Below are 26981 nucleotides of genomic sequence, written 5' to 3'. Positions count from 1 at the left end.
AGAGCAAGCAGGTGACATCCCTAGAGTTGAGCTCACTCAGATTCCCAATCCTAAAAAGCAAAAGATGTACATCCAGTTTTGTGGCAAGAACTCATCTGCGAAACAAGAAAGTAGCATCTACTATGTGACTCGTGTACTTTCAAAACTCACTAATTTGAGGAGATAAAACTGTCACAAAAATGCATTAGGGAACAACATCTAAAATCGCATGATTTAGTGTTAAACGTGTGTGTATTGACCAAAATGTATAGGAATTATAAAAGCAGAGGCTCACTGATGGCAAAGGCTGGAGAGGATACCAATTTGGGGGAATGTTTTTATAGTAATCATATAATAGCTTATATTTACTGAGCATTTGCTATGTGCTAAGAATAGCTCTAAGTCAACTGACATGTGTTGACTCACTTGATTCTCACCAAACACTGCAAGGAAACTACCACCATTTTCTCCATTTTTACGATACATGGAGGGGTTAACTAACTTGCCTGAAATGACACAGCAGTAACTGACAGAGCTGAGCTTTAACCTGGGCGATCTGCCAGAGCCTGGTTGCTTAACCAATATACCATATTGCCTCTCGGGATTCTTACATGGCCTGGGGGCAGATGATCCTCCATCTGTGCCTGTAAAGGACAGGAACATGCTCCCTGGAGTGGATCAGTATCTGATGGGAAGGGGAGGGAGGACTGTCCACACAGTACCTCTCGGGTGGCAGCCTCTCTCTTCCACTGGTGGCTGTCCACTGGCCGCAGGTGGGAGGAAGATGACAGCAGAATACAATCAGAAGTAAAGAATGTACTGGGGCCCCAGGCCATGCCAGGGGGCTGGGACTCACCCCGGGGAAGCATTTGCTGTAGCAGCACCTGCAGTGGCCACCGTGCCTTGGCTCCTAGTCCCAGCTCCACTCCACCACTGCTGTGTGGCCCTGTGCCGTGTCACCATACCAATCTGAGCTCTGCTTTCATGTATTTATTTAAAAAATGTGTTTGACAAGGTGATTCTTTCTGGTGCATGACTTTGTGCCATTCTGCCGTCCGTGAAGCGAGGCTGGAGGCAGCCGTGCAGTCCAGAATGCAAAACTCTCCAAGGTTACAGTCTCAGCAGCAACTGTACTAACATTGGACGGCAGCTCCAACGGGGTGGGAGCTCACCAAGCACAGGGTTAAAGCAGCAACCTAAACATTTCTCACATTCGCAACACCAGAGGACAGCTACAGAGGATTCAAGTGGAGCAAATTCCTTAATCTGCCCAGTTCTTTTTCCTGGTTGGCTAGAGCAGCCAAGGATGGGGTGGGGCTTTCACTTACGAATAAAAAGCTCTGCTTTGCTTTCCCCATACAGGGGAACATGGCTAAGCAAGTTGCAATTGTGGGAACTGGGGTCAGCGGCCTAGCCTCCATCAAGTGCTGCCTGGAGGAAGGACTGGAACCCACATGCTTCGAGAGGAGCAACGAACTCGGGGGCCTGTGGAGATTCACCGAAAATAGGGGTCTCTGCAGCTGTGCGAAGTGTCTATTGGAAAAGGCTCACTGGATGTGAAAAGAGGTTGAATTTCTCCCACAACGCTGATTGCCCCAGGGGAGAAGGGGTTAGAAGCATCTGCTGAACAGGGAGCCAGGAGGGCTAATGACATTGCCCTGAGCAATGACAGCCTGAGCTGGGGGTGGGGAGTGCATGAGCCACCCTACAAACTTTATCTGGGGCCAAGAGGAAGAAAGATGCCCCCAAAGGGTGGCCAAGAATGAAGTGGCTGGGACAAGCCAAGCAAGCCCAGAACAAGGGGAGCAGGAACGGATCCAAGGGGTCTGAAGCAAGGCCAGAGACCACAGGGTTTGGGGCAAAGGCAGGAACCCAGCAGTGCAGGAATGTCGGCCTCTGCCAACACCACTGAGCCTCTTGTACCTGCTTCTTTTCCCTGTCCTGCTCCATCTGAGGTGAAACAACACAGGGCTCGGTGTAGGATGAGTTCTAACCGCAAGGTCTTAAATCCAGACAATCCCAATCTCGGCCAAAAATACAATCAGAAGTAAAGAATGTGTGTTTAGAGCCTTTTTTGTTCCCTGAGCAACAGAAAGTAATATCCTCAAACCTCAGTAGGGTTACAGTCCAACCTGGAGAGGAGAATGGGTGAGGAAGGAGAAGAGGGGACAACAAAGCCCAGCCTTCACTGGCCTGGGCCGAAGGAGGTCACGGGGGCGCTGCTGGGGCCACTGAAACCCTGACTTCCATAGCTGGCCAGGGAAGCATTTGCATCAGAGCTCCCAAACCCCTTACTTCCCCTCCTTCTTAAGAGGGCAAGAACATTTCCCATGAGCTTTAAACATGCTGACGAGAAAGTTCTCAAGAATAGTGAAAAGGAGCAATGTGTCAGATATCTGGACCTCAGAGCCAATAAGGGGCTAGTAGAAAGACATGGCATTCCTCTAACTGTAGAAGGGTGGAATTTGGAACTGGAATAAAGTATTTTCTAACTCGGTGAGCAAAGCTCCAGAAAGTGACTAACTGGTTAGCTGCAGTTCTCCTAGCATAGGCCAGCTTGGCTCACAGAAAGAACTATGTATTTTGAAATATGTCTAACCACCAAATGTGACCATCAATACATAGAAACCTCCCCAAGGGCACTAGGTGAGAGAGCACATCTGTTCCCATGTTTCAAAGTGCATACATTCCATTAGGATAGCAGAAACCTAACACCCATGCGGTAAAACCTCCCCTCCTGTGCCCCACTGGAAGATGTTGCTAATCCAGCATGATGCCCTTCCCCTGATGAGCCTCAGAATCCCTCTTAACCCATACTCAAGACAAATGGGACTGATCTATCAGAGTTGGGATTTAGCTGGCAAGATGAAACTTCCCAGTTAGCAGGGTAATTAGCAGACTTATTTGGTTAAAGTAATTTCAGTCAAAGCAAAAGTGAGTCCAGAGACCTGGGGATACTGGACAAAAATGCACCTTATACAGGTCACAGACACTTAATTATTAATATGTAAAATCACTGATTTAAAAATCAAAAGAAATGTGTCTAGATCCAGCTGCGCCTACCTGACTATGTGACTAGGGCAGGTTAAATGCCTATGCACAAGCACCATGGGGGACACAAAAATGAGAAGGATGCATCCTACCCTCAGGTTGCTGCCAGGGTAAAGGGAAAAAACGTAGGATCCTACAAGCCAGAAACAGTTCTATGGGCATTTAAATGAGGTCAGTATTATATCCTGCACTGGAAGGAAGTCAGGGAAGTTTTCGTGGGAGAGATGGTGTGTGATGGACTTGGAAGGATTTCAACAGGCACATGAGATTGAGTGGGAGATTATGGAGGGGGAACCAGTAAAGAAAAGGTACCAGGCATGCTTGGAAAATAAAAATAGCTTATTGGTGTAAGTGGCGCAGGTAAGGTAAATAATGTGAGGAGACAAGGGTGGTTGAATATTCTGGCAAGGGATTCCTACACAATTTAGAAAGCAGTCGATAATGAGGAACAGAATGAAGATGCCTTCTTGTTGTTCTCTTGGTTTTGTTTGCATGATAGGAAGACCCAAACATGTTTACAGGTAAGGAGAGAATATCTGGACAGTGGGAAAACTACTGAATACCTGAGGCCACATTGGGACAAGATCCTGGCAGAAAAGCGAAGAAGTGGAGTTGGTTTGCCTGGGAAAAGGGGGAAAGATGCAACCTCCTCAGACACTGGAGGGGAAGGAAAAGTGAACACGAAGAGACACGTTGAGGTAGAGGGATAGGAAGATGCAGGAGCGCACATGTCAGAGGCCAGGATGCTTTCGGGAAAATGCAGCATCTGTGGAGGGTGAAGAAGGAATGGAGGTGGTATGGAGAAGTAAGAAAAATAGAGATGGTGGTGAACACTTATTGTGAAGCCCATGACAGGACATCAAAAGGATGGCAAAGAGGGTAACCCAGCAGCAGCCCAATTAACAAGTCATTCCAGCCCCATTGCTTCATTTATTAAATGAGGATGTGGAACCAGTTTGAAAAATAGATAAAAGCTAGGGGATTGGGAAGGAAGAAAAACCACCCCACCTTCATGCAACAGCCCTTTCTTGACCCAGCGGCCTCCTGAGACAACTGGACCACCTTGAGATTCCTCCAACACCTGAGAGAAAATCCCTAAACTAGGTGACCTTAAAGGGGCCTTCCAGCTCTAACATGCTATGAACCTCCAAGTCTTTCTAGAGACATCCCATCCTCCTGCTATCTCAGCATGTACACATACACACACACACGCATGTGCACGTGCACACACACACATAAGCTTGGTTAGAGGTATCTCTGCACTCAAAGCAGGTGGCCAACTCAAAACCTACACATTAAAGTGTCTTCCCTAGCAAGGGCTGTACTTACCAGAAACCCACAGAGGGATCCATAGAGCCTATTCCGGGTAGCAGGGGCCAACATGCAAAACTGGACAAGTGATCTGTAGAAACCTAAGAAAACACATATGAAGACCGCTTCTGTTTCCAAATAGGGAGACGTGCCAAAGATTACAGAGATTATTAACCACTGCACTCAATTTGACTCTCTCTCTTCCAGCTACCACAGCCTTAAGCAAAGAGGAAACAGACAAAGGTTGCAATGGAAAAGAAAAGCCATCATTCATTGGGGTGGGAGAGGTGGTGGCAATCTTTAAAAAGAGAAGGGTTACATTGGTAAAGAGCCGACTTCTGTCCACTAACTCAAGTGGGGGGCTGAGGGTATATATGGAAAGTCTATTTTACAGTCAACTTTCTTAGGCTCTTGAGTAGTAACCTGTAGTGTTACCACAGGTTGATTACCTCAATTATAAAGTAATATTGAAGAAATAAAATGTGAGGAATTGCCCATCACTCAAAATTAATATTCCTCTTAGAGAATCTTAGTATAGGAAGGGATCTTAGGAGATGATCTTCCTGTAGAACCACACTGAGGTCGTCTGGAGGGAATTACACTCTACTGGTAAGAACACATTCAGCTTCATTCTTCACAACCCTGAAACATAGTCCAGGACCTAATAACCCTCCCTGGAATGATGTTCCTCCTTATGTGCATCAAGGTCTTTTCTTCTGCACATGCATCCTTTCATTTCTTCAACAAGCATTTATTGAGCCACAACTATGTGCCTTATGTACCACATATTTTTTATATTCAATGAGGGCAATGAAGATGTGTAACACTTTACTCCTTAAATCACTGAAGAAATTTCTCAGTTAATTCTTATTTAGGCTTAGTAAACCTAATTCTTCCAGTCTTTCTTTAAAAGGCTATTTCTAAAACAGTAGTCTTGGTAGGTTTCCTCTTATTCACATATTCAACAAACATTTATTGAATTCCTATTATGTCTCAAGGGGGTACACCTGAGAGGCCCCCATCCTCTTGGGGGTTCCTCACATCACTTCTGAGCATCCACAGCTAGTATGGGTTGTAGATCTGAGAACTGGGCACTGTCCTCCAGCAAGATTCTGGCTGCGCAAAGGAGCAGGAAAAGAAGGAAACAATTGCTCTTGGAGAACAAGAGGTATGATCATCCTGTATAGAGAGAATGTCTCTATTTAGGAGTAACTTTTATTATCATTTTACATTTATTGTTAAAATGAGGAAGGGAAGGGACACCTGGGTGTTTAAGTTGCTTAAGCATCCGACTCTTGGTTTCAGCTCAGGTCATGATCTCAGTGTTCTGAGATGGAGCTCTGCATCAGGCTCTGCGCTGCACGTGGGGCCAGCTTGAGATTCTCTCTCCCTCCCCCTCTTCCCCTCCCACATTCATGCTCTCTTTCTCTAAAAAAAAAAAAAAAAAAAAAATGGGGGGGCGGAGCAAGATGGAGGAGGAGTAGGAGACCTGGATTTCGTCTGGTCTCAGGAATTCAGCTGGATAGGGATCAAACCATTCTGAACACCTACAAACTCCACAGGAGATCGAAGAAAAGAGTAGCAACAACTCTCTGAACAGAAAAGCGACCACTTTCTAGAAGGTAGGACGTGTGGAGAAGTGAATCCGAGGAGATATTCGGGAGGATAGACGGCGGGGGAGGGGGCCTCTGTCGGCCACTTCTGGCGAGTGATAGAGCCGCAGAGCACAAAATTGGAACTTTTAGAAGTCGGCTCCGCTGAGGGACGTCGCTCCAGTGGCTAAGAGGGGGGTGGAACCCTCACGGGACAGTGTGGTCTCAGGACCCTCGGGGTCACAGAAAGACCGGGGGTGACTGAGTGCGGCAGAGCTCCCAGGTATCAGAGCAGGGAAGCCGGCTGCAGAGACGGAGCCAAGGCATGAGCTTTCAGCTCGGGGTTGCCATAGACTGTGATCGGTGACAGTCGGGCCACTGGTCCTCCAGCAGGGACCCAACAAGTGGCAGAGCCGGGGAGACTCCCCTTCTGCCCCTGGGAGGAGCAGGGCAGGAGCGCACCGCAGGGATCTGCTGAGTTTGGACACTCCACACGGGGTCAAGTGCCAGAGATAGAAACGCTCGGTCACAGGCCGGGTGAGCACGGAGTGCGGCCGGAGACCAGGGAGAAAAGAGTGATTGACTGCTTTTCTCCGGGGGCGCACTGAGGAGTTGGGGCCCAAGTTCTTGGCTTCTCCAGGGCGGAGATTGGGAGGCCGCCGTTTTCACTCTTGTCCTCCAAAGCTGTACGGAAAGCTTTCAGGGAACAAAACTCCTGAGAACAAACCCAAGCAGATTACTTAGCCCGGACCCCACAAGAGCGGGGCAATTCCGCCTCTGGCAAAGACATTTGGGAAACACAGCAACAGACCCCTCCCCCAGAATATCAGCAAGAACAGCCAGCCAAGACCAAGTTTACCGATCAATGAGAAGGGCAGAACTCCAGCGCTAGGGGAATAGTGCACATAGAATTCATGGCTTTTTTACCATGATTCTTTAGTCTTTCAAAGTTAATTTTTTTGTCTTTTTTTTTAATTTTTCTTTTTCCCTTTTTCAACCAACATCTTATCAATCCCTTTTTTTAAAAAAACATTTTTATTTTTCATTTTTAGAGTCATATTCTATCCCTTCATAGTAGTTACCCTTATTTTTGGCATATATATATATAAGTTGTTCTCTCTTTAAAATTTTCAGATACACTTTCTTCTAACAGATCAAAATATACCATAAATCTCTGGTGTATGGCTTTGTTCTAGTTTCCTGCTTGATCACATTCTCTCCCCTTTTTTGTTCTTTCTTTCTTTTTTTTTTTAATCCTCTTCTTTCTTTTTTCAAACAACTTCTTCTCAATTCCTTTTATAAATTTTTAATAATTTTCATCTTCACAGTCATATTCAATCCCTTCATCATACCAAACCTTATTTTGTACATATATAAGTCTTTCTTTAAAATTTTGGGAGGCACTTTCTTCTAACAGACCAAACAACACCCAAAATCTAGTGTGTGGCACTGATCTATGCACCAGCCTGATCATATTTGATCATATTCTGTTTTTTTTGTTTTGTTCCATTGTTTGTTTTTATCTTTTCCTTTTCCTTTTTTTTTCTCTTTCTTTTTTCTTTCTTTTCCTTTCCTTTCCCCTGGTTTCAGGTCTTTTCTGATTTGTTTAGAGTACATTTTCTGGGGATATTGTTACCCTGTTAACATTTTGTTCTCTCATCCATCTATTCTCCTCTGGACAAAATGACAAGACAAAAAAAATCACCTCAACAAAAAAACAAGAGGTAGTACCGTCTGCCAGGGACCTACTCAATACGGACATTAGTACGATGTCGGAACTAGAGTTCAAAATCATGACTTTAAAGATACTGGCTGGGCTTGAAAAAAGCGTGGAAGTTATTAGAGAAACCCTTTCTGGAGAAATAAAAACTAAAATCTAACCAAGTCGAAATCAAAAAGGCTATTGATGAGGTGCAATCAAAAATGGGGGCACTAACTGCTAGGATAAATGAGGCAGAAGAGAGAATCAGTGATATAGAAGACCAAATGATGGAAAATAAAGAGACTGAGAAAAAGAGAGATAAACAACTACAGGATCACGAGGGCAGAATTCGAGAGATAAGTGATACGATAAGACGAAACAACATTAGAATAATTGGGATCCCAGAAGAAGAAGAAAGAGAGAGAGGGGCAGAAGGTATATTGGAGCAAATAATAGCAGAGAACTTCCCTAATGTGAGGAAGGAAACAGGCATCAAAATCCAGGAGGCACAGAGAACCCCTCTCAAAATCAATAATAATAGGTCAACACCCGGACATCTAATAGGAAAACTTACGAGTCTCAGAGACAAAGAGAAAATCCTGAAAGCAGCTCGGGAGAAGAGATATGTAATCTACAATGGTAGAAATATTAGATTGGCAACAGACCTATCCACAGAGGCCTCGCAGGCCAGAAAGGACTGGCAAGATATCTTCAGAGCAGTAAACGAGAAAAATATGCAGCCAAGAATACTATATCCAGCTAGGCTATCATTGAAAAGAGAAGGAGACATAAAAAGCTTCCAGAACAAACAAAAACTAAAGGAATTTGAAAACATGAAACCAGCCCTCCAAGAAATATTGAAAGGGGTCCTCTAAGCAAAGACAGAGCCTAAAAGCAGCATAGATCAGAAAAGAACACAGACAATATACAGTAACAATAATCTTACAGGCCATACAATGGCACTAAATTCATACCTTTCAATAGTTATCCTGAATGTAAATGGGCTAAATGCCCCAATCAAAAGACACAGGCTATCAGATTGGATTAAAAAACAAGACCCATCGATATGCTGTCTGCAAGAGACTCATTTTAGACCCAAAGACATCCCCAGATTGAAAGTGAGGGGGTAGAAAACAATTTACCATGCTAATGGACACCAAAAGAAAGCTGGGGTGGCAATCCTTATATCAGACAAATTAGATTTTAAAACAAAGACTGTAATAAGAGATGAGGAAGGACACTATATCCGACTTAAAGGGTCTATCCAACAAGGAGATCTAACAATTGTAAATATCTATGCCCCTAACATGGGAGCAGCCAATTATATAAGGCAACTAATAACAAAAGCGAAGAAACACATTGACAACAATACAATAATTGTGGGGGACTTTAACACCCCCCTGACTGAAATGGACAGATCATCTAAGCAAAAGATCAACAAGGAAATAAAGACTTTAAATGACACACTGGACCAAATGGATTTCACAGACATATTCAGAACATTCCATCCCAAAGCAACGGAATACACATTCTTCTCTAATGCCCATGGAACATTCTCCAGAATTGATCACATCCTAGGTCACAAATCAGGTGTCAACCGGTACAAAAAGATTGGGATTATTCCCTGCATATTTTCAGACCATAATGCTTTGAAACTAGAACTCAATCACAAAAGGAAAGTCAGAAAGAACTCAAATACATGGAGACTAAAGAGCATCCTACTAAAGAATGAATGGGTCAACCAGGAAATTGAAGAAGACTTAAAAAATTCATGGAAACATATGAAAATGAAAACACAACTGTTCAAAATCTTTGGGATACAGCAAAGGCAGTCCTGAGAGGAAAGTATATAGCAATACAAGCCTTTCTCAAGAAACAAGAAAGGTCTCAAATACACAACCTAACCCTACACCTAAAGGAGCTGGAGAAAGAAGAGCAAATAAAGCCTAATCCCAGCAGGAGAAGAGAAATAATAAAGATCAGAGCAGAAATCAATGAACTAGAAACCAAAGGAACAGTAGAACAGATCAACGAAACTAGGAGCTGGTTCTTTGGAATTAACAAGATTGATAAACCCCTGGCCAGACTTATCAAAAAGAAAAGAGAAATGACCCAACTGAACAAAATCATGAATGAAAGAAGAGAGATCACAACCAACACCAAAGAAATACAAACAATTATAAGAATATATTATGAGCAACTCTATACCAGCAACTTAGATAACCTGGAAGAAATGGGTGCATTCCTAGAGATGTATCAACTACCAAAATTGAACCAGGAAGAAATAGAAAACCTGAACAGACCTATAGCCACTAAGGAAATTGAAGCGGTCATCAAAAATCTCCCAAGAAACAAAAGCCCAGGGCCAGATGGCTTCCCAGGGGAATTCTATCAGACATTTAAAGAAGAATTAATACCTAGTCTCCTGAAACTGTTCCAAAAAATAGAAATGGAAGGAAAGCTTCCAAACTCGTTTTATTAGGCCACCATTACCTTGATCCCCAAACCAGACAAAGACCCCATCAAAAAGGAGAATTACAGACCAATATCCTTGATGAACATGGATGCAAACATTCTCACCAAAAAACTAGCCAATAGGATCCAACAGTACATTAAAAGGATTATTCACCACGACCAAGTGGGATTAATCCCTGGGCTGCAAGGATGGTTCAACATCCACATATCAATCAACATGATACAATACATTAACAAAAGAAAGAACAAGAATCATAGGATCCTCTCAATAGATGCAGAAAAAGCATTTGACAAAGTCCAGCATCCTTTCTTGATCAAAACTCTTCAGAGTATAGGGATAGAGGGTACATACCTCAATATCATAAAAGCCATCTATGAAAAACCTACAGCGAAAATCATTCTCAATGGGGAAAAGCTGAGAGCTTTTCCCCTAAGGTCAGGAATGCGGCAGGGATGTCCACTATCACCAATGCTATTCAACATAGTATTAGAAGTCCTAGCCACAGCAATCAGACAACAAAAAGAAATCAAAGGCATCCAAGTCGGCAAGGAGGAAGTCAAACTCTCACTCTTTGCAGATGATATGATACTGTATGTGGAAAACCCAAAAGACTCCACCCCAAAACTGCTAGAACTCATACAGAAATTCAGTAAAGTAGCAGGATATAAAATCAATGCACAGAAATCAGTGGCATTCCTATACACCAACAACAAGACAGAAGAGAGACAAATCAAGGAGTCAATTCCATTTACAATTGCATTCAAAACCATAAGATACCAGGAACAAATCTAACCAAAGAGGCAAAGGATCTGTACTCTGAAAACTATAAAATACTCATGAAAGAAATTGAAGAAGACACAAAGAAATGGAAAAACTTTCCAAGCTCATGGATTGGGAGAACCAATATTGTGAATATGTCAATGCTACCTAGAGCAATCTACACATTCAATGCAATCCCCATCAAAATACCATCCACTTTTTTCAAAGAAATGGAACAAATAATCCTAAAATTTGTATGGAACCAGAAGAGACCCCGAATAGCCAGAGGAATCTTGAAAAAGAAAAGCAAAGCTGGTGGCATCACAATTCCGGACTTCCAGCTCTATTACAAAGCTGTCATCATCAAGACAGTATGGGACTGGCACAAAAACAAACACATAGATCAATGGAACAGAATCGAGAGCCCAGAAATGGACCCTCAACTTATGGTCAACTTATCTTTGACAAAGCAGGAAAGAATGTCCAATGGAAAAAAGACAGTCTCTTCAACAAATGGTGTTGGGAAAATTGGACAGCCACATGCAGAAGAATGAAACTGGACCATTTCCTTACACCACACACAAAAATAGACTCCAAATGGTTGAAAGACCTAAACGTGAGAGAGGAGTCCATCAAAATCCTAAAGGAGAACACAGGTAGCAACCTCTTCGACCTCAGCCGCAGCAACTTCTTCCTAGAAACATCGCCAAAGGCAAGGGAAGCAAGGGCAAAAATGAACTATTGGGATTTCATCAAGATAAAAAGCTTTTGCACAGCAAAAGAAACAGTCCACAAAACCAAAAGACAACCGACAGAATGGGAGAAGATCTTTGCAAATGACATATCAGATAAAGGGCTAGTATCCAAAATCTATAAAGAACTTATCAAACTCAACACCCAAAGAATAAATAATCCGATCAAGAAATGGGCAGAAGACATGAACAGACATTTTTCCAAAGAAGACATCCAAATGGCCAAGAGACACATGAAAAAGTGCTCAACATCGCTCACCATCAGGGAAATCCAAATCAAAATCTCAATGAGATACCACCTCACACCAGTCAGAATGGCTAAAATTAACAAGTCAGGAAACGACAGATGTTGGCGGGGATGTGGAGAAAGGGGAACCCTCCTACACTGTTGGTGGGAATGCAAGCTGGTGCAACCACTCTGGAAAACAGTATGGAGGTTCCTCAAACAGTGGAAAATAGAGTTACCATACGATCCAGCAATTGCACTACTGGGTATTTACCCCAAAGATACAAATGTAGGGATCCGAAGGGGTACGTGCACCCCGATGTTTATAGCAGCAATGTCCACAATAGCCAAACTGTGGAAAGAGCCAAGATGTCCACCTACAGATAAATGGATAAAGAAGAGGTGGTATATGTACACAATGGAATATTATGCAGCCATCAAAAGGAATGAGATCTTGCCATTTGCAATGACGTGGATGGAACTGGAGGGTGTTATGCTGAGTGAAATAAGTCAATCAGAGAAAGACATGTATCATATGACCTCGCTGATAGGAGCAATTCTTAATCTCAGGAAACAAACTGAGTGTTGCTGGAGTGGTGGGGGGTGGGAGGGATGGGGTGGCTGGGTGATAGACATTGGGGAGGGTATGTGCTATGGTGAGTGCTGTGAATTGTGCAAGACTATTGAATCACAGATCTGTACTTCTGAAACAAATAATGCAACATATGTTAAGAAAAAAGAAAAAGAAGATAGCAGGAGGGGAAGAATGAAGGGGAGTAAGTCAGAGGGGGAGACGAACCATGAGAGACGATGGACTCTGAAAAACAAACTGAGGGTTCTAGAGGGGAGGAGGGTAGGGGGATGGGTTAGCCTGGTGATGGGTATTAAAGAGGGCTCATTCTGCATGGAGCACTGGGTGTTATGCACAAACAATGAATCATGGAACACTACATCAAAAACTAATGATGTAATATATGGTGATTAACATAACAATAAAAAATTTAAAAAATAAAGTATACTGTTAAAATTAATTTCACCTGGTTCTTTTTACTTTTTTAAATATGACTACCAGAAAACTTTAAAGTGTGCATGTTCCAATACATTCCTGTTGGGTAGGACTGCTCTAAAACCTTGTTACTCAAAATATGGTCTGTGGCCCAACAGCATCTGCAGGGGAATTTGTTAGAAATACAGAATCTCAGGCTTGAGGCACGTGGGTGGCTCAGTTGGTTGAGCATCCAACTCTTAGTTTCAGCTCAGGTAAAGATCTCAGGGTTGTGAGATCCAGCCCTGCACATGGGGTCCGAGCTCAGTACAGTCTGCTTCTCCCTCCTCCTCCCCCCCTGCCCCTCCCTCCTCCTGCTCTCACGAGTCTCTCTCTCTCTCTCTCAAATAAACAAATAAATCTTAAAAAAAAAATCTCAGGCTCAAGCAGACCTACTGAATCAGCATCTACATGTTATAAGATTCCCCAGGTGATTCTTAACAAGATTAAGGAGCACTGACTAGAGAGCTGTGCTTCTCAAACTGTGGAGAGGATTCAGTTTTTGTTCTGTTGTTTAATTTCCAATCAAGTATATACAATTACATTTATAAGATATAGTAAAAATGAACTATGAAAACAATGAAAATGAAACGGAGAAAAATGTCAAAATATAAATTCAAAAGTCAATGGAGTCAAAAGACATAAAATAAAATTCAGCAAATGTCATTAAGTGAACATACAAATAAAATAATTCCAAAAAGTGGACCCATTTTTCTTTGAAAGTGTATATATATGCAATTAATATAGAAAATCACTATTACACTTGCAACTTTCAACTAAATAAAACATTGTGTGTGAAACTGTCTCCATTTGAAACACCTGTAGGCACACTTTTACTATGCATTGGACATATTAATAGTTAAAGTTTTTAATGTGATCATTAAGCTGGCTTCTTGTTTTTTATTTTATCTCATCTGGATTGGAGGGAAGACCATGCTCTTCGCAAGGAATAGTGTATATCTAAACTGTTTCTAAGTTTTGCCTAATAGCACACATAAAGAGAGAAACACTGTTCACAAAAGTATGTTGATTGGAATGGAAGAAGAAATTTTAAAGTGATCTCAGAAAGTTCAGGACATTCTTTTTTTAATTTATTTTGAGAGAGAGACAGGAAGAGCAGGGTGAGGGGCAGAAACAGAGGGAGAGAGAATCTCAAACAGACTCCACGCTGAGCACAGAGCCTGACATGGGGCTCAATCCCACAACCCTGAGATCATGACCTGAGCTGAAATCAAGAGTCAGAGGGCTTAACCGACTGAGCCACCCAGGGGGCGTGCCCAGGACATTCTTGTAACTGCTATCCAAAATGAAGCAAATTGTGTTGTATTTTCAAAACTTATCTTCAACCTTTTATCAGTGGCCAGTGTTGATAGTTTATTCTTTAAGGTTATAACTAAAAATCAGTTATCTTTCTTTAAGATTTTATTTATTTGAGAGAGAGAGAGAGCACGGGTATTCACTTGCATGAATGGGGGAGGGGCAGAGGGAGAGAGACAAGCAGACTCACTGCTGAGCAGTGAGCCCAGCCTCGGTCTCGATCCCAGGACCCTGAGATCAGCATCTACATGTTATAAGCCCTGATCTAAGTCATAATCTAAGCCCAAGTCAGACACTTAACTGACTGAGCCACCCAGATGCTCCAATATCAGTTATCTTTCGATGAAAGAAAATGATAAATTGTATGCATTTTCGGATAACAGTTTTCAAACTAACCTTAAAACATCACTAATGTAGAGGTGAAAAAGAGTGAAGGGCAGATGTCCTAAGATTGCTACTAGCTTTGCCTTCCTCTGACTGTTCCTGGAAATGGTGCACTTGACTTACGAGAACAATGAGCAGAATTTCTCAGGGGAGGCATTAGAGGAAGAGAGTGTGATTCTCACATTGGTTCCATTTAATGAGGAACCTAATGAAGAACATCAAATGGAAGCAAGTGTTTCTTCAACTTCAGAAGTCAGCCTGAAGACGCCTGGGTCAAGCGATAAAGTTTGTCATCCTCAAATAAATGAACAATTCAAGTTTTGCCCAAAACATAGTTGTTGTAATACACCAATCCTTCCCTTGCCAACCAGTTTGCCTCCATTTAATAAAGTACGTTGGGACACTTTGCGGAACTGGCGCCAACAATTGAATTTGAGTACCGATGGCCGGAAAATAGAGGTTTATCTGAGGCTCCAGAAACATGCTTACCCTGAAATAAACCAGAATATTCCTGAAACATCACCAGAAGCTAAATTGCAGTGATGTTCGAGGAAAGGCAAGATGCTGGCCAAGAAAGCAAGGCTTTGGAAAAGTTGTAAGAAGAGTGAGAGAGAGGAAGGGATTAATACCGTCGAGGTGGTAACTTCAGCACAGGAAGGCACGTTGGCAGCATGGTCAAGAATTGCTGCAAAAGCCAGTCAATCCAAGTCTGTGAATTCACGTTCCATTCCTGCTTCTGTTGAGACCTTTCTGCTGCAAGTCTCTGGTGTCTGGTGGTGTGTTGTCCATGGCAGACCTCTCTTGGCAGACACACAAGGCTGGGTTCACCTGCAGTTTCATGCAGGTCAGGCCTGGGTGCCTGACACTCCCAAGAGGATGATCTCTCTCTTCCTGTTACCTGCCTGTGCCTTCCCATCCCCAGGCCTAGAAGACAATATGTTATGTCCTGAATGTGCTAAGAGAAATAAGAAGATAATGAAAAGATTAATTGCACTGGGGAAGGAAAAGCGACCTCATTTGAACAGACCAATGTTTCCTTTGGATGGGCCATATCTTTATAAGGAGAGCTTAATAAGCTGTGTGGAGAGCCCACAGCTACCACTGACTTGCATCCCAGCGATTGATTGCTGTGCTCTGTCCTAACCAGCTTCATTGTTGTTTGATACCTTGAGTACAGATGTGAATGTCTGGATTTTGTACTGGACGTTTGCCAAGAAATGACTACTACTCCTGCTTCAAGTATTTGGTTCTATAGATTATAATTTAGTTCTGCTTTAATTAATAGATTTTTTTAAGTTTTAACTTTTAAGAAAAATTGAGCAGAAAGTACTACTGAGTTCTGAAATACTGCTCCAGCCCCTTCCGTTACTGTCAACAGCCTGCACCAGAGTGGTACAGTTGTTGAACCTACATTGACTTATCATTACCACCCAAAGCCCATAGTTTACAACAGGGTTCACTTGTATAGTCTGTGGGCCTTGACAAGTATATAATGGCCACCCACATCCACCATTATAGTGTCTTCAAAATAGCTTCCCTGCTCTAAAATTTTCATGTTCCATCTATTCAACACTCTCTTCCCTCCAACTCCTGACCACTCTGCAGCTTTGCCTTTTTGAGAATGTCATACATTTGGAATCATACAGTAGCCTTTTCAAATTGACTAATTTCACAACAATATGCATTTAAGATTCCACCTTTTCATGACTTAATATCCCACCTCTTCTTAGCGCTAAATAGCCCATTGCCTCTATGTTACTCAGTTTGTTTATTCATTCACACCCAACTTTTAGCAGTTATGAATAAAGCTGCTATAAACATTAAAAACAAAAAAACAAAAAACAAAACATCACTAATGTAGTCCCACTGCCCACGTCTAGTATACAACCCAATGACCACAGCATTTCTCACAGGGATCAGATAAAACTGAGACTGATCTGAGTCTCATTCAACATATAGGAGTCCACATGCTTGGATATTGAGCAATGTTGAATTATCTCTGTAAAGTTTCCAGATGCTTACTCTCAATTTCTGTACTTATCTTGTCATAGAGTGCTAATGATCAATTCAGCTCCATATTGCTTAGCCAACTACGTCTTTGAGTAACACTGCTTTAGATCTCCCGGCAGAATAAAATGTCAGGATTTAAATAGTCATCTTTCTCAGAAACCTTTAGATTCCAGTTTTCTAAATTTATTCTGGACAAATGAGACTGTCAGAGGTGGGGCCGCAGACAAGCAAGATACAGTGAACTCCTTAGTTGATGAGATTGGCAGCATTAATTGAAACCACAAAGATAAGTTTATAATTTTATTCCCTGTAATCACTACACATTTCATGCAGATCTAGATTCACATCATTTGAAGGAACAAAGTGAGCCCTCCTCTACATGTGAAGTTTATGTTCGTCTTTCCACTTGTTCACACAAATAAAATAATTATTGTTTCACAGGTTAAAAAAAAGAACTATACATAATCAATGGTTAATAATATTAAATATTAAATATTAAAATACTAAAGCCTGCCTTCCCATTAAACTCAGAGCATCCTTCATAATACATCCAAAAGACAGAGGCAGTGTATATTAACGACTACATATACCAAAACTTATTATTATTCAACCCAGTGGGAGCTGTCTGAGATGCTAATATTTGCCATTTATTCAGGTGAAAACTGGGGGTGGGAAATGAGTCTTTCATCATGTGTGTGCACAGTTATCCAGTCTAGAAACTTTTGACCTGCTTCTTTTCCCAAGTCCTAAATCCAAACCACCCCACCATCCTGTGCCTTCTGTCATTCTGCTGCCTCAATTTCCACTTCTCTCTTTCAACTGCCAATGCCTCTGCTCAGGCTGCCTTCAGTGATGGCTAGAGTGGATTTGTGTTTTAGGCTCTTCACCAGCCTCCTTCCTTCTTTTCCAGACTTCTGTCATTCATCTTTTGTAGAACAGGAATTAGCTTTCCAAAATATAACAGGAATCACTTCCACATTAAAACATTCAGAAGACTGCCATCACCTTCCTATAAAATCCAAATTCCTTAACCTTAGACACAAAATCCTTCATAATCTGAACCCCCTTCTCCATAATCCTTTCAACAACACCCTGTGAAACCAAACTACCTAGCAATTGTCCATCATCCAGACACTACTTCCTGGCTCTGGTCTATTTCCCTATTCTCCTGTATTTTGCCATAATGCCATGTGAATCTGGAAAGGTGAATTCATCCTGGGTTTATTTGTTCACATGTAATGAATGAAATTGCAATCCAGATCATAAAATTCAGTGTTCAGTGTTCACCCTACCTCAAGCGCAGGATAACAAATCCCATTAGAAAGGGTAACTTCAATCTCTGTCAATGTTTGAAATGTCTAAAAATTAACATCCATTTTCATGTATGTGTGCACACAGGCACAAATGCATACACACTCATGTGCGAACACTGTTTGTACAGGAACATGTTGAAGAAGGCAGAGCCAGCCTCTATAAGTCTGTGGTTTCCAACAGCTGCAAGGAGATGTCTTGTTACTCAGACTTTCCATTCCCAGAAGATTATCCAAACTATGTGCCAAATTCTCAATTCCTGGAATATCTCAAAATGTATGCAAACTGGTTCAACCTTCTGGAATGCATTCAATTCAAGGTAAGACACAAAACATCAGTCAGTAGTCAGAAAGTATTGCCTACCTGTTTCCTATTTCTCTCAATAGCCTAGCCCTTGGCTCTGTACATGAGATCATGAACTGGCAAGATTGGTGACACCTGGCTGGATTCCTTTTCCCCTTGTACTCACACCCACCCTAAGTAAATCTGGAGGTAGAGGTGGATACTTTCTGTAAGGATTCACATGTATACATTTTTAGTTAGTAATAAGTTCATCCAAGTACCCAAAGGGACCTGAAAATATCAAACACAATCTCAGCTTGGGACAAATTGCATTGGAACATTGATGACTTCCACCAGTACCTAGATCCTCTCTTCTTGAGTATCCCTTTATAGGAATAAACATGTGCAATGGTCCATACACAAAAGAACCTCACTATTTGAAGGAAATCTTTTCTAGATATCCTTGGGAATAGAAAAATCTTTGAATATTGTTCTTTTCATAGGCCTTACCCACCTCCCTACCCATTTCCAAGAACAGAGATAGGAAGAAGGTAGAAGGACAGAGGCAAATGAATATACTCTCTTTTTTCCCCTTCTTTTCCTCTCCAAGAAGCATGAAAATCCATGTGTTTTCCTTCTCTTATCTCCCCCTCTCCTTGATACAGATGGGGATGGTAAGGAACTCCCAGGGAATTGAAAGCAACATAAATGACCAAAGCTAGTAGTAAATAAGATTCATATTCACAACCTTAAAAGTACTGACCAAAATGTAACCACTACCTTGAAGAGATATCTGCACCCCTGTGTTCATTGTGGCATTATTTATAATAGTCAAGAAATGGATACAACCCTAGTGTCCATCAATCGATACATGAATAAAGAAAATGTGGCATACACATACACACACACTAGAATGTTGTTTAGCCATAAAAAAGAAGGAAATCCTGCCATCTGCAACAACCTTTAGAGTATTATACTAAGTGAAATAAGTCAGACAAATACTGTATGATCTCACTTGTATATGAAATCTAAAAACACCAAACTCATAGAAAGAGAACAGATTGGTGGTTGCTAGAGGTGAAGGGTGGGAGTTGGGGTATATGGGTTAAGATGGTCAAAAGGTACAGACTTCCAGTTATAAGATAAATCAGTTGTGGGGATATAATGCACAGCATGCTGAATATAGTTAACTGTATTGAATTATATATTTGAAAATTGCTAAGAGAGTAAATCTTAAAAGTTCTTATCACAAGAAAAAGAATTATAACTATGTGAGGTGATGGATGTGAACTAAACTTATTGTTTGTTGGAATTATTTTGCAGTATATATATTTATCAGATCATTATATAATATACTTTAAACTTATACAGTGTTGTATGCCAATTATATTTCAATCAAACTGTAAGTATTGCAGTTTTCCAAAGAATATTTTACTCCACTTCCTTGTTTTGCAAGGGACACAGTAAAAATGAAACACTACCATAGTGGAGGTATGTGATCCACAGAAATATTTTTTAATGCATCAGAGTTCCTGAATCTGAAGCATTTCCTTTACTTACATGCTGCCCCAAGTCTATTTTAAAATAATTGAAAAAAAAAAGTTTAAGGCTAGATGTTCACCAAAGTTTTAAGAAGGTACACACATAAGAAATTTCTTTCTTCTCTGTGCATTCCAAATTTTTAATTACAAACAGTTATTTTTAAGATAAAAGTAAACTCTGGGTGCCTGGGTGGCTCAGATGGTTAAGCGTCTGCCTTCGGCTCAGGTCATGATCCCAGGGTCCTGGGATCGAGTCCCACATTGGGCTCCCTGCTCCTTGGGAGCCTACTTCTCTCTCTGCCTCTCTCTCTCTCTCTCTCTCTCTCATGAATAAATAAATAAAATCTTAAAAAAAGATAAAAGTAACTCTATTTTGAAATCAATTAATTTTTAATTAACTGAAAACATATTTTTTTAAGATTTTTTTAAGATTTTTTTATTTATTTGCGAGAGAGAGAATGAGAGACAGAGAGCATGAGAGGGAGGAGGGTCAGAGGGAGAAGCAGACTCCCTGCCGAGCAGGGAGCCCGATGTGGGACTCAATCCCGGGACTCCAGGATCATGACCTGAGCCGAAGGCAGTTGCTTAACCAACTGAGCCACCCAGGCGCCCTGAAAACTTATATTTAAAAAAGGAAGAGTTCCTAAAACAAATGTTGTAATCCAACAAGTGCTTCAAATATTATAAAACAAATAGTGAACCCATTAGGAAAGACTTGAAATGCCTGTCTTCTCTGAGAACTGAAAAAGAAAGGCAGCAAAATCTCTTGGCCAGTGGAGCATTTATGCTTTTAAATTTGACTTGTAAATTTATTTTACATATTTTCTGAATCAGAACCTCACACCTATAAACTTATATGCACTCAATTAAAACATAAAATAGACTGAAATTTGGGCTCCTCCCAGAACATTCAGGCCATAAAGTTAGCATTTCCCAATCATTCTCGGGATCTGGGAAAGTTTTAGCAACATATTCTATAAGACCTTTCATAAGATCCAAATTTATATTTTCAATTTATATTGCCCATGTCTCTACTAAAGCATAACTCTAGGAGAGATATACATAACAGAAATAATGAAAAAGACATCCGAAGACCATGGTTCTTGGTTCCATCACTTACTGTGAGAATTTGAGCAAATCACTCAAACTTTTTGGATCTCATCACTTCTCTTAAATACCCCACCACTCTAAACTCTAAGCTTAGAATATTTTCATCCAGAAAATTATAGTTAATCTGATAACTCGATTCAATTTCTAAATTTATGCTTATTAATTATGGTTAGTCCGTGCACTAAAGCATTTGAAATGTCAACTGATACATTGGACAGCAAGCCCTTACTAGAAACTTGACAACACCTAATTGTGACTATAATTCTTTTTTCAGACTAAAGTCTGCAAAGTAACAAAATGCCCAGATTTTACTGTCACCAGCCAATGGGAGGTGGTCACTCAGCATGAAGGAAAGCAAGAGTCTGCCATCTTTGATGCTGTCATGGTCTGCACTGGTTTCCTTACTAATCCATATTTGCCACTGGACTCTTTTCCAGGTACAGCATTTTCTGAAACTGATCTTAATTTGTCTCAAGTGAGCCATCTTGTTACTGGCTTGATCTGGGAATGCATTTCTATGGTTCCTCCATTAAATAGTTAAAGTTGTGAGGTAACAGGGATTCTTTTCTAACCAGCACTCTCTGGCCAGCTTTCGGCTTTCATTTGTTTCAAACAACTAATAAGTGCCAAAAGGTAGAATAAATAACTAGCAAGCAATTTTATGCTTCACTAAGGTTCAATGTCCCTCCGTAAGTGATGGGTATCACTCAGAAAGTCTTCTAAGTCACGGGATACTTACTCAAGCGGTTAGCCTCAGCAGTAGCACACAACCAAAGCTGAGTTTAGAGGCCACAAAGGTCAATCAATGAATAAAGAAAAAATGGTGTGATTTTTGTTTGTTTGTTCTGTAGAGGTTTAGCTAGATCAGAGGTATTTGTCACTAGGTCAGTAGTTAACAGGGAGAAGAATCTTGGGACCCAAGTTAAGTCATCCTTGAGTCTCAGCTTCCTTATCTGGTTTTTGCAACCATGATTCCTGTTAATCTATGTCAAATTTCCATTGGATGACAGTGCAGAGGGACTAGAAGAGGCAATGGTTTTGTTTATTTTTATGTGCAGTAAGTTTTCAAAAATTTAAATCTTTAGGAAATTTTTCTCTTCATCTTCTAAATATGACCTGGAGGGATCTCAAGGCTTATCTTACAATAAACTCACATACCTCCAATGCCCCCAGAGCTTACTCAAGACAGGTCAAGTCAGGATAAAGCACATCCTGAAAACTGCCCTTGACTAAAGTCATTGAATCGAAAGCACCAAGTCCAGTCTTCTTCCTGATACAAGGAACTATTCTCCAACATCCCTGAGAGAGGCTCTGGAGCCTCTGCTTGAACAGTTCAACAGTGAACTTTCACCACCCCACAAGACAACCCAATCCTTTCTCAGCTCTTAACCACAGAGAAAATCCCTGAGCAGGAAAACTACTCCAAACTCCCAGGAAGGAGTGCCTGGTACAGGATCACTCCAAGAATCCCGAAGGTTCCCTGACATAGAGAGTACACTGAATTTATTTGGCACCCACAAAGTGCTAAAAATACAGAGGTGGATAAGACAACAGTAGCCTGTATGGAAGGAACAAAAAGAGATTATAGGAGTCCAGTGGCAGAATCACAGTCTACATAGAACCTGCAAGTGATACCAATACTCATTTTATGATGAACTCATGTACATCCAATGGTGCTGGCTCTGCCCTCCACATGTCATTCAATTCAGGTCAAATTAGGATAAAGTGTACCTGGAAAGCAACTAAACCAATATCCTCAGTTTGAATAGGATGGGCTTGAGAGCAGGAGGTACAGATTCTAGGCCACATGGTCAACAAGCTATACAATCTCGGGCCTTCCACTTAACCTTTCTAAGCCTCTGGTCTTTTGCCAAATATGAGGGGCTTGGACCACCTTACCCAACAGTGTACATCACAAATCAAGCAAACGGAGCTCTATGGGACTTGCAGTCTTTTTTTTTCCATTTTTTTTTCAAGATTTTATTTTTTTTTTATTTATTTATTTGAGAGAGAGCACACATGAGTGGGGGGAGGGGCAGAGGGAGAGGGAGAAGCAGACTCCCCACTGAACAGGGAGTTTCATGCGGGGATCATGGGGGCTTGATCCCAGGACCCTGGGATCATGACCTGAGCCAAAGGCAGACAGTTAACCAACTGAGAGACCCAGGCGCCCTCTCAATACCAATCTTACCAGCCACTACCAATTGGCTATTTGAAATCCCTGGCTAGTTAATCATTAAGAAGCCTTTGAGCTCTGGGCGCCTGGGTGGCTCAGTTGGTTAAGCGACTGCCTTCGGCTCAAGTCATGATCCCGGAGTCCTGGGATCGAGTCCCACATCAGGCTCCCGGCTCAGCGGGGACCCTGCTTCTCCCTCTGGCCCTCTCCCCTCTCATGCTGTTTCTCTCTCTCTCTCAAATAAATAAATAAATAAAATCTTTAAAAAAAAAAAAAAAGAAGCCTTTGAGCTCTAAAGTTCTGTGACTTCAGATTTGAAAAGGAGTCCTCCAAATCTCACCAACTCCCTCTCTGCCTCACAACAGACTTGCTTAGTACATAGTACATACACCCTGGGGTCATTATTTTGTTTTGTTTTGTTTTTTAAAGATTTTTATTTATTTATTTGACAGAGAGAGAGAGAGTGAGAGAGGAAACACAGTCAGGGGGAGTGGGAGAGGGAGAAGCAGGCTTCCCACTAAGCAGGGAGCCCAGTGCAAGGCTTGATCCCAGGACCCCGGGTCATGACCTGAGCCAAAGGCAGACGCTTAATAACTGAGCCACCCAGGCGCCCCCACTGGGGTCATTGTTAACCGTTACAAAAATTCAAATTCATTGAAAACATTTAAAAACATGTATCTGGAGGCACATTGCTCTCTGGAGGCAATTCCAAAGATGTTCCAAAAAGTCTTAGTAAAAATAACAGGTATCATAAAATAACTGTATAACTTCCCAAGATAACTACTCCTATTTATTCAGATATACACATTCTAGTGTGTTTACTAACACAACCACATTCACCTAATAAAAGTGTTTACTCTGTCTTCTTGGGACATAAGAGGAGAAAATATTAGTCTGATAGAAGACTCAGCCACAGTCTCATTTTTGCTCATTTGTGATCCAAAAGAGCCTGTTCTAAGCAAATCTAAGGTAATTTAACATCCAGGGATAATGATTCTATGCTTCTCCTTAAGCTTGTTTAGCTCTCCCTCCTCAGCCATTCTCTGATCCATACTGGGTCCTGGCTGAGTTAATATTTGAACTTGGTTGCATCATTGTTAAATTTTAAAGGCTCTGGATCGTGGTGGGTTTTAACAGAGATTCATATCAGATATCTAATGACTCAAGGTGAACTAAAGAGCTACCAGATCTTGACAAGGCTACTTGCCACAAGCATCCTATCTATCCCCTGAGAATCTAAATGTCTTATCACTTTTTTCTGGAAAAAATAGGTTCTTTGTATAGTGTGTGTCACTTTTGATTGATAGTGTTAATGCAACCTTGAGAGTATTTTTCAACACTCTCCATTCACATTTAATGTTTCAGTGAGAAATTTGGCATCAACTGCCTGAGCTATCCTTTCTAGTTAGAACAGTAGATCTAAACCCAGTAAAACTAACATAATCCCTTTTTCTCAGAGCCAACTCTTCCTGACTCAGCAAACTCAACCTGAGTTATAGTCAGTCACCAAGGAAAACTATCACTGAACTTCCCCAACCCACATGGATCTTTTCGAATAAGAGCCACATTTTATTTATCTTATTTCCCTAATATCAACAAGCACAGTGCCAAGCACATAGATGCCAAAAAAAGTTGGCTGAGTACAGTGGAGGCACTTGACTCCAAGTTTCCTTTAACTTCTCTGCTCTTGTTCCTTGCTTGTGAAAAGCTCTAATATAGTCAAATATTAGTAAGTAGAATATTACTGTCCCATTGATTTCTATCAACTTTTAAATGGTAATGACTCCTTACACTTTTGCTTAACAAGTCTTTATGCCACAGTATTTCAACTTGGCAGTAAATAAACCTAGAGGCCTAGATTATCTAGTGAAATAGAGTAAGTACCTCCATTAAATAATCACTCACTAATTTCTGGGTCTTATAAAGCCATGTATTGATATTTTGGATTTTTCTTAGAGTATGCCATTAAAAAATAACCAAAATAATCCATCAAAAGGATATTAATGGAACAATATTTATGTTTCATTCACTGATCCTATAAAATTCTTTATTTGACTTTCTTTTTCTATAGGTATAAATACCTTTAAAGGCCAGTACTTTCATAGCCGGCAATATAAACATTCAGATATATTTAAGGACAAGAGAGTCCTTGTGATTGGAATGGGGAATTCGGGCACAGATATTGCTGTGGAGGCCAGCCACCTGGCAAAAAAGGTACCATTTTTCATATTACTTAATGAAAAGCTTTATCTTAAGATGCATGCCTCAGGCAAACAGTGATAAATGATGAAAGAAATAAATATGCCTAAAGCACACACACATACAAAAAACAGATTTTTATTTTTTTAAAAGATTTTATTTATTTATTTGTCAGAGAGAGAGCACAAGCAGGGGGAGTGGCAGGCAGAGGGAGGAGCAGGCTTCCTGCTGAGCAGGGAGCCAGATGCGGGACTCGAGCCCAGGACCCTGGGATCATGACCTGGTCTGAAGGCAGAGCTACCCAGGCATCCCCAAATAACAGATTTTTAAAGTATTTTTTGTGTTTATAAATTTTACTGCAAATCCCAAATGTCATTTTTCCTCCAAGACCAACTTCTCTGACTTACTATTTTTGTCATTTTCCCAGTCATCCAACAAGAGCTACAGGAGACATCTGTGTCTTACCTAGTACCATCGGTGAGAAAATCCTGTCCTTTCTCCTTGTGAAGATCTCCCATTCACTCCTTCCTTTCCTTGTTAACCGCCACTACCCTCAGCAGGTCTGTACTCAAAGGCTACCCCACTGTCCTACTAATAATAATTGTAGAAATAATTCATATTTATTGGGGCTTCCTCTGTGCCAAGCATTTCACTAAATGCTTTAGTGCATGGCCTCAGTCATCAAAAGAAGCCACTGGAGTGGGTCCTGTCAGCACCCTTGTCTGTAGATGAGGAAACTGAGGCTTACAGAAGCTAAGGAGCCTGTCTGAAGTTGTGCCACTTGCAGATGGCAGAGCCAGCCTTCAAGTTTAAATCCCTCTGACCCAAAGCACCTGTACCTAATTCTACCCACATCCCTGCACGCCCAGTCCCTCCTCCAACACAGCAATCCTTACAGACACCCTAACACCAACAAACAAATCCTTTGAAAAGCCAGCTCTCATTATGACACTCTTGTGTTTAAAAGCTTCTAATAACTCCCCTTACCAAAAAAAAAAAGGCAACTATACTCAAGTAAAAAAATAAAAAATAAAAAAAATAAGTGGGAGAGAGAAGCAGAGGAGGCAGGTCTGAGAAAGCACAAGCCACTTTTGATTGCTTTGCCAAACCACAGAAGCTGAGAAAGCTATGCTAGGTCCTGCTCCTGCCAAAATGTACAGAGAAGGGGAGAGGAAAGATGGTGGAGCAGTAGGGGACCCCATTTCAACTAGTCCCCGGAATTGAGCTGGATAGCTACCAGACCACTCTGAGCACCCATGAAACCAGCCTGAGTTGTAAGAAGATCTGGATCTCTACAAACAGAATATTGCAGGCGGTTGGTTTCAAGGTACAAAGCGGGGAGCCGTGATTCCATGGGCAGATATTGGAGGATAAACAGCAGCAGGAGGGTGCCTGGCCGTGGAGATCCTACACCACCATTGAATGACAGCCTCCCTTGCTGGGGACCGGGCACAGACTCGCAGACTGGTAGCGGTGGGAACTGGACTTTAGGGCAGCCCTTGGGGTGGAAACCTGGAGTGGCGGGGTCGCATGTGCGATCTGGGGGCGGCTGGCGGTTTTAGAAGCACAAAGGGCAGAGACGGGCTCTGACCTGGAGGCAGGACTGGGGGCGCTGCAGAGGGGCGCACAACCCAGGATGCTGCAGTTTATAGCAGCATGGACAGAAATGGAGACAGTGTGGCGGGGAGAGCTCACTGAAGAACAGACTATGGTCTCTGTGCTCTGAGGCAGAGGGTTGGAAACAGTCTCTTCTGCTCT

General features: G+C 41.6%; 2 protein-coding genes across 2 annotated transcripts; both read left to right on the top strand.

Moving 5' to 3' along the window:
* Positions 1 to 1347: 1347 nt before the first annotated feature.
* Positions 1348 to 26514, top strand: LOC113932821 (dimethylaniline monooxygenase [N-oxide-forming] 1; the record flags this gene model as incomplete). Its single annotated transcript, XM_027612289.2, has 5 exons — positions 1348 to 1483; positions 18050 to 18234; positions 21123 to 21285; positions 25096 to 25238; positions 26506 to 26514. Coding segments are annotated over exons 1-5 (636 nt in total), but the record flags the coding sequence as incomplete, so codon positions are not given.
* LOC113931993 (developmental pluripotency-associated protein 2-like) lies at positions 14700 to 15737 on the top strand. Its single transcript, XM_035721996.1, is given in 1 exon segment — positions 14700 to 15737. A coding segment is annotated over 1 exon segment (1038 nt).
* Positions 26515 to 26981: the final 467 nt, after the last annotated feature.

This window comes from Zalophus californianus, chromosome 10 (genome assembly GCF_009762305.2).
Source record: "Zalophus californianus isolate mZalCal1 chromosome 10, mZalCal1.pri.v2, whole genome shotgun sequence".
Lineage (NCBI taxonomy): Eukaryota > Metazoa > Chordata > Mammalia > Carnivora > Otariidae > Zalophus > Zalophus californianus.
This window is presented reverse-complemented; position numbering and strand designations above follow the sequence as displayed.